Source organism: Aphelocoma coerulescens, chromosome 1A, assembly GCF_041296385.1.
Source record: "Aphelocoma coerulescens isolate FSJ_1873_10779 chromosome 1A, UR_Acoe_1.0, whole genome shotgun sequence".
NCBI lineage: Eukaryota > Metazoa > Chordata > Aves > Passeriformes > Corvidae > Aphelocoma > Aphelocoma coerulescens.
In genome coordinates this window covers 2,117,161-2,134,250 of record NC_091014.1, presented here as the reverse complement: position 1 = coordinate 2,134,250, position 17,090 = coordinate 2,117,161, and the positions used below count along the sequence as shown (strand labels likewise).

General features: G+C 48.3%; 2 protein-coding genes across 2 annotated transcripts in view; one reads left to right on the top strand and one right to left on the bottom strand.

Moving 5' to 3' along the window:
- Window positions 1-8,621, top strand: part of COPG2 (COPI coat complex subunit gamma 2) — a 22,207-nt gene extending 13,586 nt beyond the window's left edge. Inside the window, exons 15-24 of the mRNA XM_069033897.1 lie at window positions 1,324-1,399; window positions 2,247-2,350; window positions 2,828-2,953; window positions 3,487-3,549; window positions 4,154-4,293; window positions 4,456-4,627; window positions 5,458-5,555; window positions 6,630-6,768; window positions 6,881-6,979; window positions 8,144-8,621. Coding sequence (XP_068889998.1) covers window positions 1,324-1,399; window positions 2,247-2,350; window positions 2,828-2,953; window positions 3,487-3,549; window positions 4,154-4,293; window positions 4,456-4,627; window positions 5,458-5,555; window positions 6,630-6,768; window positions 6,881-6,979; window positions 8,144-8,274 — 1,148 coding nt within the window. The 3' untranslated portion in view covers window positions 8,275-8,621. The remainder of the gene's footprint in view (window positions 1-1,323; window positions 1,400-2,246; window positions 2,351-2,827; window positions 2,954-3,486; window positions 3,550-4,153; window positions 4,294-4,455; window positions 4,628-5,457; window positions 5,556-6,629; window positions 6,769-6,880; window positions 6,980-8,143) is intronic.
- Window positions 8,521-17,090, bottom strand: MEST (mesoderm specific transcript). Its single transcript, XM_069033910.1, has 12 exons — window positions 17,026-17,090; window positions 16,083-16,237; window positions 15,513-15,592; window positions 14,999-15,076; window positions 14,482-14,618; window positions 14,176-14,234; window positions 13,873-13,913; window positions 13,592-13,662; window positions 11,184-11,285; window positions 10,275-10,351; window positions 9,782-9,845; window positions 8,521-9,375 (listed from the first exon to the last, which is right to left on the bottom strand). The coding sequence occupies exons 2-12, from the start codon at window positions 16,234-16,236 to the stop codon at window positions 9,258-9,260; spliced, it is 981 nt and encodes a 326-aa protein (XP_068890011.1). The 5' UTR covers window position 16,237; window positions 17,026-17,090; the 3' UTR covers window positions 8,521-9,257.

Here is a 17,090-nt window from a genome sequence, read left to right as displayed (position 1 = left end):
CGGGTGAGTGCAGCTGCAGGGCTGGTGAGTGCAGCTGCAGGGCTGGTGAGTGCAGCTGCAGGGCTGGTGAGTGCAGCTGCAGGGCTGGTGAGGGCAGCTCCAGGGCTGGTGAGTGCAGCTGCAGGGCTGGTGAGTGCAGCTGCAGGGCTGGTGAGTGCAGCTGCAGGGCGGGTGAGTGCAGCTCCAGGGCTGGTGAGTGCAGCTCCAGGGCTGGTGAGTGCAGCTGCAGGGCTGGTGAGTGCAGCTGCAGGGCTGGTGAGTGCAGCTGCAGGGCTGGTGAGGGCAGCTCCAGGGCTGGTGAGGGCAGCTGCAGGGCTGGTGAGTGCAGCTCCAGGGCGGGTGAGGGCAGCTCCAGGGCGGATGAGGGCAGCTGCAGGGCTGGTGAGTGCAGCTCCAGGGCTGGTGAGTGCAGCTCCAGGGCGGGTGAGTGCAGCTGCAGGGCGGGTGAGTGCAGGTCCAAGGGCGGGTGAGGGCAGCTGCAGGGCGGGTGAGTGCAGCTGCAGGGCTGGTGAGTGCAGCTCCAGGGCTGGTGAGTGCAGCTCCAGGGCGGGTGAGTGCAGCTGCAGGGCTGGTGAGTGCAGCTCCAGGGCTGGAAGCTCCCATGGCTGAGAATTCCCAGGCTAAATGAAAGTGGGTTTGGAGTATGGGGAGTGATGGTTCTTCCCCAGGCCCTGTGCAGAGCTGTGGAGGTGGTTTTACCCTGAGGTTGTTTAAACTCCTCAGATAATCTTGGCATCCGTGCCTGGGCTTCAGAGCATAAATAATAGATTGGTTCTAGGCCCTTAGAGTGTCTGCTGGAATTCAAGATATAATACTTAAGGAGGGGACACTGCTGCTTCCCTATTTAATGTCAATTGTCCTAAGTTTGTACTTCCTGAAACAGCTTCCTCTTCTTTCTGGGTGGGATTTTCTCCAAGCTGAAGTTTGATTGGTTTGGAGAGGCAGCTCCAAGTGGTTGCTGAGGGGTTTGAGCTCCCTGCAAAGCCATTGGGTGTAGCCTGGTCCTGGTCACCACTGGGTGCTTGTGTGGAAAACAGATTTATCTGGAGTGGGAGCTGCTGCAAATGGCAGAAGGGCCAACAACTGGAATATTCCACAGACCTTCAACAAATATCTCATGGAGAGCTCTCTCAGAACAGAGCTGCAGGGCTCTTAAGCTGATCTTGATCACGAAATTATTTCCATTTGGAAATACTGGAATCCATATCACTGAAAGGTTTATGGTGTGGAAGTGAAAGGCTCTGGAAATTGAAAATTCAGGGCTGTGAGAATGTGTTTGTACAGAACTTGGGCCCCTCTGACACCTCCCTGTTCTCTCTGCAGCTGCTGTCAGTGCTTTGGCAAAGTTTGGGGCACAGAATGAGAATCTGCTTCCGAGTATCCTGGTGCTGCTCCAGAGGTGAGTGGGGATGGCTGGGCCTGTGCTGAGCCTGTGGTGACACAGAGCCCTCTGATTCCCTGGAAGCAGCCTGGGAAGGAAGATCAGACCTGGCTGGAACTTGCACTGAGGTTGTCAATCCCAGTTGAGGAGTGGGAGAATGCATGGCTGGAGGGAGCAGAGCACTGCTGGAGACAAGGAAGTGAGAGATGGGATTAGTCATGGAAACGAGATGGTAATTTGGTCTGAGAACATTGCTCAGAGGGTAATAAATCACAGAATCATTGACTGATTTGGGTTGGAGGGATCTTAAAGCTCATCCCATTCCACCCCTGCCACGGTGGAATCCTTCCAGTATCCCAGGCTCCTCCAAGCCACATCCAACCTGGCCTTGGATCTTCCAGGGATCCAGGGGCAGCCACAGCTCCCCATCCTCCCAGCCAGGAGTTTCCTCCTCACATCCAACCTAAATCTCTTTTAGTTTAATATTGTTCCTCCTTGTCCTATCAATATCTGCCCATATAAAAACTCTCCCCCTACAGAGCTTTTCTACATGTGGGCATTTTTTACACCCCTTGAAGCAAGAAAATTCCTATCCAGGTTACTCATAAATAACTTTTGTGTTTCCAGAGCTGGGTGTTCCCATGTCACAGGTTCATGTCTCTTTCTAAGACATGTAGTGTTAATGATTTAATTGAAATTAAACCAACTCCTGTACTGTAGAAACACATTTTTACATCATTTGAAAATCTCTTGAAGGAGCTCTGACTGTCACTGCAGTATCAAAGCCAGTTTTGGCAGTGCCATTTTTAGCTCAGCTCTCTGATGGCCAGAGCTGGCTGACCCCTGTCCCCTTGTCCCCAAACAGGTGCATGATGGACAGCGACGACGAGGTCCGGGACAGGGCAACGTTCTACCTGAATGTCCTGCAGCAGAGACAGCTGGCCCTGAATGCTGCCTACATCTTTAATGGTCAGTGAGAGAAAGGAAACCACTCCGAGCTGTTCATTCACACGGTTTTTTTCTGGCCTTAGCACTTGCCTGCAAAGTGCTTATGGTGAGAGTGGTGGATTTAGCAAAATATGGGGAAGCATGGTCTGGGAAATGGAGCCAGGAGTTTGAGCTGGGCTTTTCTCATTGATCCTTCCTTCACTTGGCATAAATTTTTTGATTTTTGCTCCATCTTTTCCAATCCAAAACGAGGATGAGGGTGGATTATAACGACATTTTATGTCTGTAACTGAATATTCGTATGAGCAGAGAACTTAATTTTAATACATGTAAGATTCTTGAGAGTGAACTGTTTAGACTTGGCAACTTTGTGTCATCTTCAGAGCAGCTTTTTTTCTCCTTTGCCTGTTTGTGTTTCCTGTGGATCAGCCCTGCGTGGCAGTGCCTGTGGCAGTTCCAGCTCTTAAAACTGAATTTTTCTGCCTTTCTCCTCTGCAGGGTTGACAGTCTCTGTTCCTGGGATGGAGAAAGCCCTGCACCAGTACACACTGGAGCCTTCAGAGAAACCCTTTGACATGAAAACAGTTCCCCTGGCTACAGCACCAATCTTTGAACAGAAAGCAGGTAACACCCAGGCTTCATGGAAATGGCCTGGAGGCAAGGCTTGAAGCCTTGGGGCTGCTGTTGTTGTGCTGATCTTGTTATCAGGGACAAGTCTGTACTTAATCAGAATTTATTGGTTCATAGCCTTTGGGAAAAAGCCATTCCAGGAGCACTCAGTCACTTCCCTGGCTTTCTTCCATGTCCTTGCACAATTCTTGAGCATCTTGACTTAGCACAACCAGCTTTGGATTTGTTTTTTTCCTCCCTTCTCCTCCTCCTTCCATTTTTTTGCTGCCTCTTCAGGGCTGAGGTGTGGTTTATTCCTCATAACTCAGACTTCTTTTTTTCTACTTTCAATTCACTATTTCCACACCAAAAAAAAAAAAAGGTGTTTCAGTGTGTGAGCAGCCAGGCTGGCAGTGGTTTGCAGCAGAATGTGTGGAACATTTAACAAATATAATTTAAGGAATATTTAGTGGAGATTTAATGGCATTTAAACCTTCTGCATTGTTTAGTTGAGACAGAGCACAAAGTCTTTGCTTTTTTCTCCACAGAGATTGCCCTGGTGACCAGCAAACCTGAGAAAGTGGCTCCGTCACGCCAGGATATATTTCAAGGTAGGAGAGAAGATCAGTGGCTCTGCAGAGCTACAGGAAAGCTGGAGAAGGACTGGGGCCAAGGGCTGGAGGGACAGGACACAGGGAATGGCTTCCCAGTGCCAGAGGGCAGGGCTGGATGGGAGATTGGGAATTGGGAATTGCTGGCTGGGAGGGTGGGCAGGGGCTGGAATGGAATTCCCAGAGAAGTTCCCTTGGTGAAGGGAAGGCTCCAGGGAGAGCTCAGAGCCCTTTCCAGGCCTAAAGGGGCTCCAGGAGAGCTGCAGAGGGATTGGGGACAAAGGCTGGAGGGACAGGAGCCAGGGAATGGCTTCCCAGTGCCAGAGGGCAGGACTGGATGGGAGATTGGGAAGGAATTCTTGGCTGGAGGCCCTGGCACAGGTTGTCCAGAGCAGCTGTGGCTGCCCTTGGGTCTCTGAAAGTGTCCAAGGCGAGGCTGAACAGGATTTGGAGCAACCTGGGATAGTGGAAGGTGTCCAGGGTGTGGAACTGGATTATCTTTAACATTGCTCCCAACCCAAACCATTCCTGGAGTCCATGAAGTGTTGGGATGATGGCAGGATCAGAGCCTGTCACTGTTGATCTTCTTTTCCTTCCTGCACAGAACAACTGGCAGCCATCCCAGAATTTAAGGGCCTGGGTCCTTTGTTCAAATCTTCAGAACCAGTGCAGCTCACAGAAGCAGAAACAGAGTATTTTGTTCGCTGCATCAAACACGTGTTCCCAAACCACATCGTTTTCCAGGTGAGGGAATTCACACCCTTTTCCCAGGGTGCAGCAGGATTTGGCAGAGTTGCTCAAAATGCAGGAAGTTCGCTGCATGCCATGGAAGATTTTTGGTGATTTGGGGGAATAACTCTTGATGTTGAAGTGTTTCCAAGTCCTTTTCCCCGTTTCCTGCTGCAGTTTGATTGCACAAACACCTTGAATGATCAGCTCTTGGAGAGAGTCACGGTGCAGATGGAGCCATCAGATGCTTATGATGTGATCTGCTGCATCCCAGCTCCCAGCCTGGCCTACAACCAGCCTGGAATGTGCTACACCCTGGTCAGGATCCCCCAGGATGACCCCACTGCAGGTGAGAAATTCTGCCCAACAAATCCCTCACGTAAAGGTTTGGGGAGAACACCAGGAGTTGGAGGTGTGGGATTTGGCTCATCCTGAGGTTCTTGGCTGTTTCTTTTCTGTGTGTCACAAGTGCTGGTTTTTAGCAGAATAATGGTTATAAATAATCAGTGGTGTTGAGTGATTAAAAATGGAATGTTAAAGAGGATTGCAGAGCATGCAGGTAATGGAAACTTGGATTTACTGCCTGGGATCAATGAAAGGAGCATTTTTCAAACCGTGGATGTTTGGTAGTGTTCAAGAACTGAACCAGTAAAAGGAAAATGCAAATAGAATAAAAATATTCTTAATTTGAGGCTTTAGAGAATTAGAAACAACTACAAAATGTAGGAATGAGATTTTCTTGGGCATGAAACTTCCCTTTCTTTCCTTACTCTCACTGAAACACCACTGGGTTTGCAGTTATTTACATGACTTAGCAGTGAAGTGGATTTGGAAGTTTTTTTAATACCTGGGAAGATCAGAACCAATCTGAACTTGCTGAACTGTGGGTTTGGATCATATTCCATTTGTCAGAAATCCTTGTGGAATTCCTCCTGGTGGCTACTGCTGGATCTCATGGCAGCATTTGGAATCAGTGGCTTGGTACCCCTGGAACTCTCCTGAGCTTCTCCTTTGGCCTTTATTTTCAAATCAAAGGGAAAAATGATATTAAAGTGCTCTGCCCCGGCCACATTCTGTATTCCTGGGGCAAAACTGATGGATATTCCAGTCTCTTTTTGGGAATAGAGGGCTCCAGCAGAGGAATCTGCCTCAATTATCCCAGATTTCTCTCTCTTCCAGTCACTTGTACCTTCAGCTGCACCATGAAGTTCACGGTGCGGGACTGCGACCCCAACACGGGGGTGCCAGACGAGGATGGGTATGAGGATGAATATGTGGTGAGTCCAGGATTTGTTCCCTTTTCCCATTGGCACTAATTTGGGATAAACGTGGCCGTTGGGTCACCTTTCCTCTCAAACCTGAAATCAGTCCATGGCAGGTCTGCCTGAAACACCAAAATACTGTAAAATGTCATTTTTGGATCCTTCCCCAAAACCTCACTTCTGTCAAAAGTTTTAGTACCCTATGGAGAGTTTGTGGGATCAGACAGGAAGGGAGGAAGGAGTAACTTCCACTGTTTGTTTTCAGAATTGTGCCCCAATCTTTCCACCCCAAGTATTTGAACTTCTGTTAATTGTGTGGTCAGTGATTGGGATAAAAGTCAGATCCCAGGAGGTACTGGGGGAAATAAAGGCTCCTTCTGGAGCCAGGCTGGGAGAGCTGGGAATGTTCCCCTGGAGCAGGGAAGGATCCAGGGAGAGCTGAGAGCCCCTTGCAGGGCCTAAAGGGGCTCCAGGAGAGCTGCAGAGGGACTGGGGCCAAGGCATGGAGGGCCAGGAGCCAGGGAATGGCTTCCCAGTGCCAGAGGGCAGGGCTGGATGGGAGATTGGGAATTGGGAATTGCTGGCTGGGAGGGTGGGCAGGCCCTGGCACAGGGTGCCCAGAGCAGCTGGGGCTGCCCCTGGATCCCTGGCAGTGGCCAAGGCCAGGCTGGACATTGGGGCTTGGAGCAGCCTGGCACAGTGGGAGGTGTCCCTGCCATGGCAGGGCTGGCACTGTGGATGACCTTTAACGTCCCTTCCCACCCAAACCATTCTGGGATTCCCTGGATTCTGAAAAAGTCTCTCCATGGAAGCCCAGTAGGGGCTGTGAAGGGCTTTGGCCCATCAAGTGATGGCCTCATTTTCTGCTCTCCTTTAGTTTCACAGATGTTTTGTGTAAATATTTTTAAAGTTTCCACCATAAATACTATTTTCCCTCTTTCTACTATTTTTAGAAGCTGTGATTAAAGAGTTCTCCTGGAATTAAAACCAGGAATTGTCTTCGCAAAATGCTGTGGGCTGTCTTTCCCTTTCCAAGGTGAGGATCATTTCCATAACTGGCCTGAAAATTTCCCTTTTTTTTCCTCCCAGTTGGAAGACTTGGAGGTGACAGTGTCTGATCATCTCCAGAAGGTTCTAAAACCCAACTTTGCAGCTGCCTGGGAAGAGGTGGGAGATGACTTTGAGAAAGAAGAAACCTTTGCACTCAGTTCCATTAAAACCCTGGATGGTGAGAGAATCCCTCATTTATTTGTGACCCACCTGGGAAATCATCCTGGGATTTTATTTCGTGTCATAAATAATTACCTGGAATCATTTTCTTCTTCAATCTCTGAATGCAGAGGCTGTCAATAACATCATCAAGTTCCTGGGCATGCAGCCCTGTGAGAGGTCAGATAAAGTGCCAGAAAACAAAAATTCTCACACCCTCTACTTGGCTGGTAAGTGTTCCTGCTGCTGAACTCCGGGTTTCCATGGCCCCACAGATTTTTCTAAATGAAGGGAAATGGTTTAGGAGATCCTGCTGTTGTTTTGGGAGTTTTTTCTCTGTAGGAAAGGGTTTTTTTCTCTGTAGAAAGGTGAAGGGACCCAGTGTGTTGAATGCAGCTGGTGCCAACTTGGAGCCCTCTGTTGTGGGTGTGCTCAGGCCAAGCTCTGTGTCTCCTGGAATGAGGGAATTCTGCCTGTGGGAATGGTGGAGAATCTCTGATTTGAGAACTTCCCAGAGCAGACAAATTCAATTCCTTGCCTGAGCTTATCTCAGAAGGGTGATTCTGGGAGCATCTTGTTCGCAAGTTCCTGTTGCTAAAGACACATCCTGAGTTGCCCTGCAGCACCCACAACTTCTTCTAGAATCATGGAATTGTTTAAGTTGGAAAAGCCCTCTGAGGTCATGGAGTCCAACCATTCCCAGCACTGCCAAGGCCACCACTGCCCACATCCCCAAGTGCCACATCCACAGGGCTTTGAAATCCACACAGGGATGGGGACTCCAGCCCTGCCCTGGGCAGCTCTGCCAGTGCCTGGGCACCTTTTCCATGGAGAAATTTTCCCTAAAATCCACCCTGTCCCTCCCGTGGCCCAGCCTGAGGCCGTTCCCTCTCTCCTGTCCCTGTTCCCTGGGAGCAGAGCCCGACCCCCCCGGCTGCCCCCTCCTGTCAGGGACTTGTGCAGAGCCACAAGGTCCCCCCGGAGCCTCCTTTGCTCCAGCCTGAGCCCCTTTCCAGCTCCCTCAGCCTCTCCTGAGGCTCCAGACCCTTCCCTGGACACACTCCAGCCCCTCCAGGTCTCTCCTGTCAGGAGCTGCCCCCAGGATTCCAGGTGGTACCTCAGCAGGGCCAGCACAGGGGACAGTCCCCACACTGGGGCTGGCATAGCCCAGGTGCCATCAGCCTCTTACCCACTTGGGGATGTCCAGCCACTGTCACCAGCACCCCCAGGGCCTTTCCCAGCTTTCCAACCCCTCTCCCCCAGCCTGGAGCATTCCATGGGGTTGTGACCCACGTTGAAGACCAAACCTGTCTTGCCCTCAGCCGTTGTCCCTGGATCAGGACTGGATCCCTGAGCCTCTCCCAAAGTGACCTGTCCCTGTTGCTTTGTCCCAGGTGTGTACAGAGGTGGCTGTGACGTCCTGGTGAGGTCCAGGCTGGCACTGGGGGACGGTGTGACCATGCAGGTGACAGTCAGGAGCAAGGATGAGACGTCCGTCGATGTCATCCTGGCTTCCGTGGGCTGAGTGTTCCAGCACAGCAATTCCTGGAATTCCTCCTTTTCCTGGCTGTCCTTCTGCATGTAGTTTTTATTCCTCAATTTGGGAAATATTTTGTATGATGTTCCATTCGTGGCTGGCTGGTACTGAGCCATTCCCAAGTCCCTTCCCTCATTGTCACTTACACATTCCCACCTAACTTATGGCATCTCTGGCCACTTGCAGTCAACCAGGGAAGATAAAAGATGCAGGGGGTGAGAAAATGGAATCAGATTTTTGTCAAAATTGCTTTTTATTAACAGAAAATAAACACTGGTTCAAGTGGTGGAATTCATATGAATTACTGTTAATAAAATAGAATTTTTTTGTTCTAATTCTGTCTGCTCCAGTACAGAAAAAATAGCCCATCATGGCTGTTTATGAAGCAAAAACCCCTTATTCCTAAAGGGATGCTATTAAATTCCCAACATAAACAATTAAAACCCACCCCAAACCTCCAAAATTGCAATGTTTTTGTGACTGTCTCTTCTTCCACACAGAAAAATCAATGTACAGAGAGAGATAAAACTCCATCTCTTGAGGCAGATTCAATTCTCTGAGCCTTATGTCAGGTAATACCAAACCCCAGGGCAGCCTTTTCCTGGGTTCAAATTGGGAAAAATCCCATATGGAAAACTGGGAAGGGAAGGGGATGGAGGGACCTGCTGATGAACTGGTGCTTCTTCCCAAGTCAGGGTGAGGATGGAAGGAAGGAACACGTTTAATGCTAATTTAAACCCCTGCCTCTCTAAATACAAAAGCTGGGTAAGAAGGGGAGTAGAGGGTTGGAAGAGCTGTCAGCATCCTGCTTTTCCCCTCATTTTTCCAGTGCTCCAAGGATTTAACTCTGTTTGGCAGCCCAGGATGAGGGTGTGAGTGCAGTGTTGGATGTGGGAGATAAAGTCAAGGGTGTTTTTCCTGCCCTCAAAGCCTGACTTGGAAGCAGAGGGTCAGAACTGAGCTGCAGCAGCTCAGAAGGAGTTGATGAAGTTCAGATAAGCATTCAGGAATCCCGTGGGATCCTCCAGCTGGGGGTAGTGGCTGATGTGGTCATCCAGCACGGACACTGTGGACATGGGAAGCACCTTCCTGGTGGAAAAATGGAGCAAGGCTGGAACACAGGAACTGCAGCACACTCAGCCCAATGGCACAGCCAGGATTCTGCCCGTTTTTGGGATAAAAAAAGCCTGGAGCAGCTGCATCTGACCACTTCCAAAGGCTGGGTTTCCTTCAGGGTAGTTTGGAGGGGGAGACTTCCTCAGGTACCAAATCTTCCCTCTGTGGTTTTAAAGTGGATCATGAGATCCACTGAAAATCCTGAGTTTGGATCCCAAAATGTGGAAGCAACTTCCAAACTGCTCTGACTGAATCACCTGGCTGTGCAGGTCACAGTGGGAATTAAAAACAGCCTCCATGAGAATGGAATTTAGGTGATAGCCAGGCAAAATATCCCTTGGGATGAAGCCCCAGTTGCACATTCCCACTTTTGTCTTACTTGTAAAACTGGAGAAACTCCGGGTGTGGATTCACAGGGTCCAGGGGCCCATAGATGAGATGCACTGCAAGGCAAGCACAGGCAGAGCTTTTCTCTCCATAAATTAATGGATTCATTAATTAGGACATCCCTAAATTAATGCCAAGGAGAGCTGCAGGAGTGTTCCCTCCTCACAAAAAGCTTGGGAAGCTTCCAGTGGAGCACTGAACCAACCAGCTCCAAACAGGCTCTTGATGGTGTGCCCTGGGGTCAAGTTCAGCCTCCAAACCCCAAACTTCTCCCTGGTTACAACTTTTCGGGCTTGAAAAGCTCCTCAGCTTCCCTGGAGCAGCATTTGGAGAACCAGCCATGAACCAGGGAATTACCTCTGCTGATAAACTGGATTTGAGCTCCGAGTAACAAGAGGCTGATGCCTGGAAGGAGCCAGCGCCTGGAAGTGAGGGAGGCAATTCCCAACAATCCCAAGGAGCAAAAGGAATGGATTCCTACTCACGTGGGACCGAGGTAGACATCAAAGCCCCAACCCAGCGCTCTCTGTGCTTCTTTCTCTGGTTTATGTACTGCAAAATACTGAAGGAAAATTTCGTTGTTATGCCCAGCCTGGAATTTGCTCCTGGGGCTGTGCAGTGAGATCCAGGTGGGATCTGCATCTCCCATGGGAAAACAGCACCACAACATCATCCCTGGGCTCAGTGACTCCATTCTCCCAGTGGGAGAAGGGGAGACAAGGAACTGAACCTGTGACCACCAGCCCAAGATCCTTCTAAAAGCCACAAACTGGAGAAAACAAAACTTCCAAACTCCCAAGCTGGAGATTTGGGACTGGGACTTCTGGGAATGGCCCAGAAGGTTCAAATCCAGAGGCAAATCTCTCCTGGGCCAATGCTGGGGGATCTGCCACAGCTTTAGCTCCAGTCATTACCAAACCCTCCCCCCCCCTCCCAAATCCAAATCCGTTGACTCGGATTTGGGAAGAAGAAAAAATCCCCAGGTTCCACATCTGCAGCCGTGTGCAGGCTCAGACCCAACTCCAACCTGCATTTCCCTGCCTTGCATCATCCCAGAGAGAATCCCTGCTCCAGGCTCAGACCCAACTCCAACCTGCATTTCCCTGCCTTGCATCATCCCAGAGAGAATCCCTGCTCCAGGCTCAGACCCAACTCCAACCTGCATTTCCCTGCCTTGCATCATCCCAGAGAGAATCCCTGCTCCAGGCTCAGACCCAACTCCAACCTGCATTTCCCTGCCTTGCATCATCCCAGAGAATCCCTGCTCCGACATCACCCCCAGCCCTTTCTTGGGATGCAGTGTTGATCCCAGACTCCAAAAGAAGCAGCTGGAAGTTCTGGAGAGCCTGGCTGAGCTCCAGGAACCTCGGAGCAGGGGGTTCATGCCAACCTACCTGTCCATAACGAGATTCCCGTCGTTATTCCGCACTGCTGCCCACATATCCCAGAATTCTGCCTGTGAGGGCTGCGTGTAGGGCCCAAAAACTGCCCCCAGCCTGGGAAAAAAAGGGAATTTGGAGCCACCTGGAAGCAGCTGTGTCAGGGGACCACTCAAAAACTACTCGAGGGCAAAAAATTCCAGCACTTTCAGTTTCCATGACAAACTGCCAAGTGCTGAGATGTCCCACAAATAAGTGGGGTAAGTGTTGGATGGCCTCAAAGGGCTTGTTTTTTTGGGGGGGAAAAAGAGGAGTTTTAACACTGCTAAAAATATCTGATTATAAAAAAAGAAACCTGATTAATAAATGTGATAAATTAAAAAATTAAAATAAAATAATAAATAAAAGTAAATCATAAAAAAGAAATCTGATTAATAAATTCGATAAATAAAAATTAATAAATGAAAATAATAAAAAGAAATCTGACTAATAAATTTGATAAATAAAAATAAAAGTAAATAATAAAAAAATTTGAATAATAAATTTGATAAATAAAAATTTAAAAATAAATGAAAATAAATAATAAAAAAGAAATCTGATCAATAAATCTGATAAAAAAAATAAAAGTAAATAAAAAAGAAACCTGATTAATAAATTTGATAAATTAAAAAATTAAAATAAAATAATAAATAAAAGTAAATCATAAAAAAGAAATCTGATTAATAAATTCGATAAATAAAAATTAATAAATGAAAATAATAAAAAGAAATCTGACTAATAAATTTGATAAATAAAAATAAAAGTAAATAATAAAGAAATTGAATAATAAATTTGATAAATAAAAATTTAAAAATAAATGAAAATAAATAATAAAAAAGAAATCTGATCAATAAATCTGATAAAAAAAATAAAAGTAAATAAAAAAGAAACCTGATTAATAAATTTGATAAATTAAAAAAATAAAATAAAATAATAAATAAAAGTAAATCATAAAAAAGAAATCTGATTAATAAATTCGATAAATAAAAATTAATAAATGAAAATAAATAATAAAAAGAAATCTGATCAATAAATCTGATAAATAAAGAAATAAAAGTAAATAAAAAAGAAATCTGATTAATAAATTTGATAAAAATAAAATAATAAATGAAAATAATAAAAAAGAAATCTGATTAACAAATTTGATAAATAAAAAATAACAAAAGTACATAATAAAAAAGAAATCTGATTAATAAATTTGATAAATAAAAAATAATAAATAAAAGTAAATAATAAAAAATAAATGATTAATAAATTTGATAAATAAAAAAAATTTTAAAAAATAAATAAAAGTAAATAAACCATAAATCTGATTATAAATTTGATAAATAAAAATAAATAAAAGTAAATAATAAAAAAATTTGAATAATAAATTTGATAAATAAAAATTTAAAAATAAATGAAAATAAATAATAAAAAAGAAATCTGATCAATAAATTTGATAAATAAAAAAATAACAAAAGTACATAATAAAAAAGAAACCTGATTAATGAATTTGATAAATAAAAAATAAAAAATAATAAAAGTAAATAATAAAAAATTATTAATCAATTTGATAAATAAAAAAAATTTTAAAAAATCAATAAAAGTAAATAAAACATAAATCTGATTAATAAATTCGATAAATAAAAATAAAATAATAAATTAAAATAAATAATAAAAAACAAATCTGATTAATAAATTTGATAAATAAAAAATAAAAATAATAAATAAAAGTAAATAATAAAACATAAATCTGATTAATAATAAAAGAAAAACAAAAATAAATAATAAAACAAATCTGATTAATAAATTTGATAAATAATAAAACAAATAATAAAATAATCAATTTAAAATAATCCATAAAAATACATCTGATCAACAAATCTGATTTTTAAAATAGACTATTACAAAATAAATCTGATTGTGCAGGGGTTTTGTTGCCTCTGCAATGTGTAATTCCAACACTTGTGGGAGAGGAGGATTTCAGTGTCCAGGGAAAAGCTGTGGGGTTTATTATTAAGCTGAAATGCTTGGCCAGTGTGCAGAGGGAATGGTCCAGCAGGTCAGTCCCACCTCTCCAGGTGCCAGGGAATCTGCTCCCCTGCCAAATCCGTGCCACGCTGGCTTATGGAATCATGGAATGGGCTGGGTTGGAAGGGAACTTCAGGATCATCCAGTGCCACCCCTGCCATGGGCAGGGACACCTCCCACCTTCCAGGCTGCTCCAGCCTGGCTTTGGACACTTCCAGGGATCCAGGGGCAGCCACAGCTCCTCTAGGAATTCTATCCCAGAGTCTCCTCACCCTCCCAGCCAAGAATTCCTTCCAATTCCTGCCTTGCCCCTTTCCCACTTGGCTCCCATCCTTATGGATCGTGCCCAGCACCCCCGAGACCCGACTCACCCTCCGGAGAAGAAAAAGAAGTTCATCAGCCGCAGGATGATGGGGGACAGCAGCCCCCCATCCTTGAGGAGCTTGGGAAGAAGGGAAAAAGGAGACAGCACTACTTGCATCGGGCACATGGATAAATCCTGCCTCCATGGAGAGCTCTTCCCATGGCTCCCAGCCCAACCCAGCCCCTCGAGGTGTCTGTGGGACCTCGGTGGTGAGACAGCAGCAACGCTCCAAGGGGGGTTTCCTTGGGATTTTGGGATTCAGCGTGACTAGAGGGGGGAGCAGCTCACCTTCTGGATGAAGCGGGGGTAGTACGTTTCGGGAAAAATCCCTGGAAGGACATCAAAGAACTGAGCTGGAACACTGGAAGTGTTTTGCCCCACATGTCCCAGTTTTGCCCCCTTCACGGTGCCGTGGAAGTGGCCCGGGGAGCCCCAGGATTGATGCTCCTGGTTAATTACAGCACCTTGATTGCAATCCTTGGGATTCAGGTGATGGAGATTAGAAGGCCACCCCATCCCATGGCTCCCCATCCCATGGATCCCCATCCCATGGATCCCCATTCCTCCCATCCCACCCTGGGCAAACCTTACCTCCGTTGGATAAACACAGGCTGTTGATCAGGATGCTTCCAGTTTTATTGTGCTCATACCTGGGGACAGCAGAGAAGAAGGTGAAACACACCCAAACCTCTCCAGGCTCCGAGAAATGACCAACCACGAGGTCAAACCGTGGCGGATCATCTCCATTTCTTTTGGGAACTGGACAGATGGGAGCCTGGGATGCGCCCTGAGACACCTCAGGCACGAGGAAAAGGGGATTCTGCGCCATGTCCTTCCACTTATCTGCTGAGAATCATCTCGATGGAGGCAACAAAGGGCAGGAGGGGTGGCAGGGACCTGTGGAGCAGCTCCTGGGCGACCGTGTCCCCGTAATCGTGGGACAGGAGGTTGATCCTCTGGTGCCGGAGCCCGAGGTGCCGCAGCAGCCCCTCCACGATGGTGGCCTGCTCGAAGATGGAGTAGCCATGGGGCCTCTGCAAAAGTGGGAGAAGGGCCCCAATGAGAGCCTGACCCACCAGGAGCCCGCAGATTCTGGAATAAACACCCCAAGGGAGGAACATGGGAATCTGGAATATGGAAGCCAGCAGCTTGTGACCCCAGACTCAGCAGTTGGGGTGTCCTGTGATGTCCACAAGGCCATGGGAGCATTGTCTGTGCTCCAAGGGGGTCAAGGTGTGTTTTGGAGTTCCATCAAACCCAGCTGAAGGTCCACCACTTCCCTATCCCTTCCACTACAATAATGACTTATCCCTTTTCCAGAGGGAAATGGGAGGAGAAACTGGATGGCAGAACCCAGTTTTCCAGAGTGCTGAGCTGAAAGGAACCAGGAAAATCCTCATCCCAGGGTACTCACAGGCTTGTCACTGAACCCAAATCCGAGGAAATCCAGGGCAATCACCCGGTGAAAGCGCTGGGTCAGCCCTTCCCAGATCTGGGAAGAGGAGAAATGCATTAACAAAGCATCCAGTGGGAGCAGAGGATGGAAACATCTGCAGTGATGAGCAGTCATGGATGGACATGCTCCTCTCCACCACCCCAGGAGAACATTCCAGCTCCAAGGAAACAGCAGGAAGTCAAAATTTCCCACTAAACAGCAAGACCATGCCCAGAAAAGCCAAGGAATAACTGTGGGTGATTTCCTCACGCTTTGAGCTGGACTGTGGGAAAGGGTGATGCGAGAAGAGTTTGGATCCCATGCTGAGAGGGGAACAAGGTGATATCCTGGAGCATGGTGGTATCCCAAGGAAAAATCCGGGGAATTCTCCTCTGGAGCATGGCCCACCCCAGGCTGACTCCCTGCTGTGCTGCCTGCTCATCCCCAGGAGCTGCAAATCCTGGGATTTACTGCCAGATTCCAACCCCCTCACCTTGCTCCAGTCATAGCTGGACGTTGGGAAGCCGTGGAGGAGCACCACGATGTCGGAGCTGCCAACGGCGCCGCTGGAATCTGATGAGGGAACAGAACACCTCAGGAGCAGCTTTTCCCAAAATTCCTCCCTCCCGGGACAGGCATTGCTGCTCATCCCACTGGGAATCCACCCACCCATGGGGCACCTCTCCCCCTGCCCCCCAAAACCCAGGATGGGTTTGATTCCCACTGCAGCTTCCCAGTGGTTCTCTTCGGAAACCTCATTGGCTCCGTGATGAATCCAGGGATTTAATTAGCCCAAATTAATTCCAGCAACCTCTGCATTGCTGCAAAAAGGGTTTCCAGTGTCTTCTCCTTGCTGGGATCCATCAGAGGCTCTTGGGATCCTTCCCACCAAGGTACAAGAACCATTTAAACCCCAGTTCAAATGTTCTGATCCATCCCTGCCGGATCCAGGCAGCAGCTCCACTTGGAGCCCTTTGCAAGGGATTTGTCACCACCTTGCCCAGGTTTTTGGGAATGTCCCCATGGCCACCACGGGATGATCCCGTCCCCAGGGCTCCGTCACCTCTGTAGAAGATGTTCAGGTCCTTGTAGGTGAAGAAGCTTCCGGAGGATTTCCAGGAGCGGAGCGCCGGGGAGAGCTGGGGGGGCGGGATGTGCAGGTAGACGGCGAGGAGGGGCACGCCCAGCAGCCCCACCTGCACCCACCACTCCTTCATCCTGCAGGACACAGCCGGGACACCCGGATTCATTCCGGAACTCCCGCATTCCCCTAAAGCTCCCCAGGTCCCCCGAAACCACCTCCATGTCCCCAAAACTCCCCCATTCCCATAACCCACCCCCATGTCCCCAAAACTCCCCCATTCCCATAACCCACCCCCATGTCCCCAAAACTCCTCCATTCCCATAACCCACCCCCATGTCCCCAAAACTCCCCCATTCCCATAACCTGCACATCCCCAGGGTGGCAGGACCAGCAAAGGTTTGGGGTCTGAGAGTGGATGTGGGTCTCATTTGGGGTCTGAGGGGGATTGTGGGTCCATTTGGGGTTTGAGGGGGAACGAGGGTGCTCTTTGGGGTTCGAGGGGAGAATGTGGGTCCATTTGGGGTTTGAGGGGGGAACATGGGGTTATTGGGAGGCTGGGGGGGGGGGGGGATGTGGATCCATAAAGGGTCTGAAGGGGGGTTATGGACTCATGGGGTTCTGGGGGGGTCACGGGCTCATTGGGGTCTGGGGCAGCGTGACCCCAACGTGGTTCAGGGAGCCCATGGAAGTCAAAGGGAGGGGACACACCCACAAAAGCCCCGCCCCGAGCCACACCCCTCTGTGAGCCCCGCCCATCGGAGCCCCGCCCACAGCCCCAAGCCCCGCCCCGGACCCCCACCCCCCCTCAGGCCACGCCCCCTCCCTGAGCGCGGGACCAGCGGGGGGCGTGGCGGAGCCTCCGCGCGCGCTCCCGGCGGGGCGGGGCGGGGCGGGGCCGCGTGCGCGCGCGCGCCTCTCTCACCTGCGCTCAGGTGCTCCCGCGGGCGCGCGCCGCCATCGCGCTCTCCCGGCGGGGCGGGGCGGGGC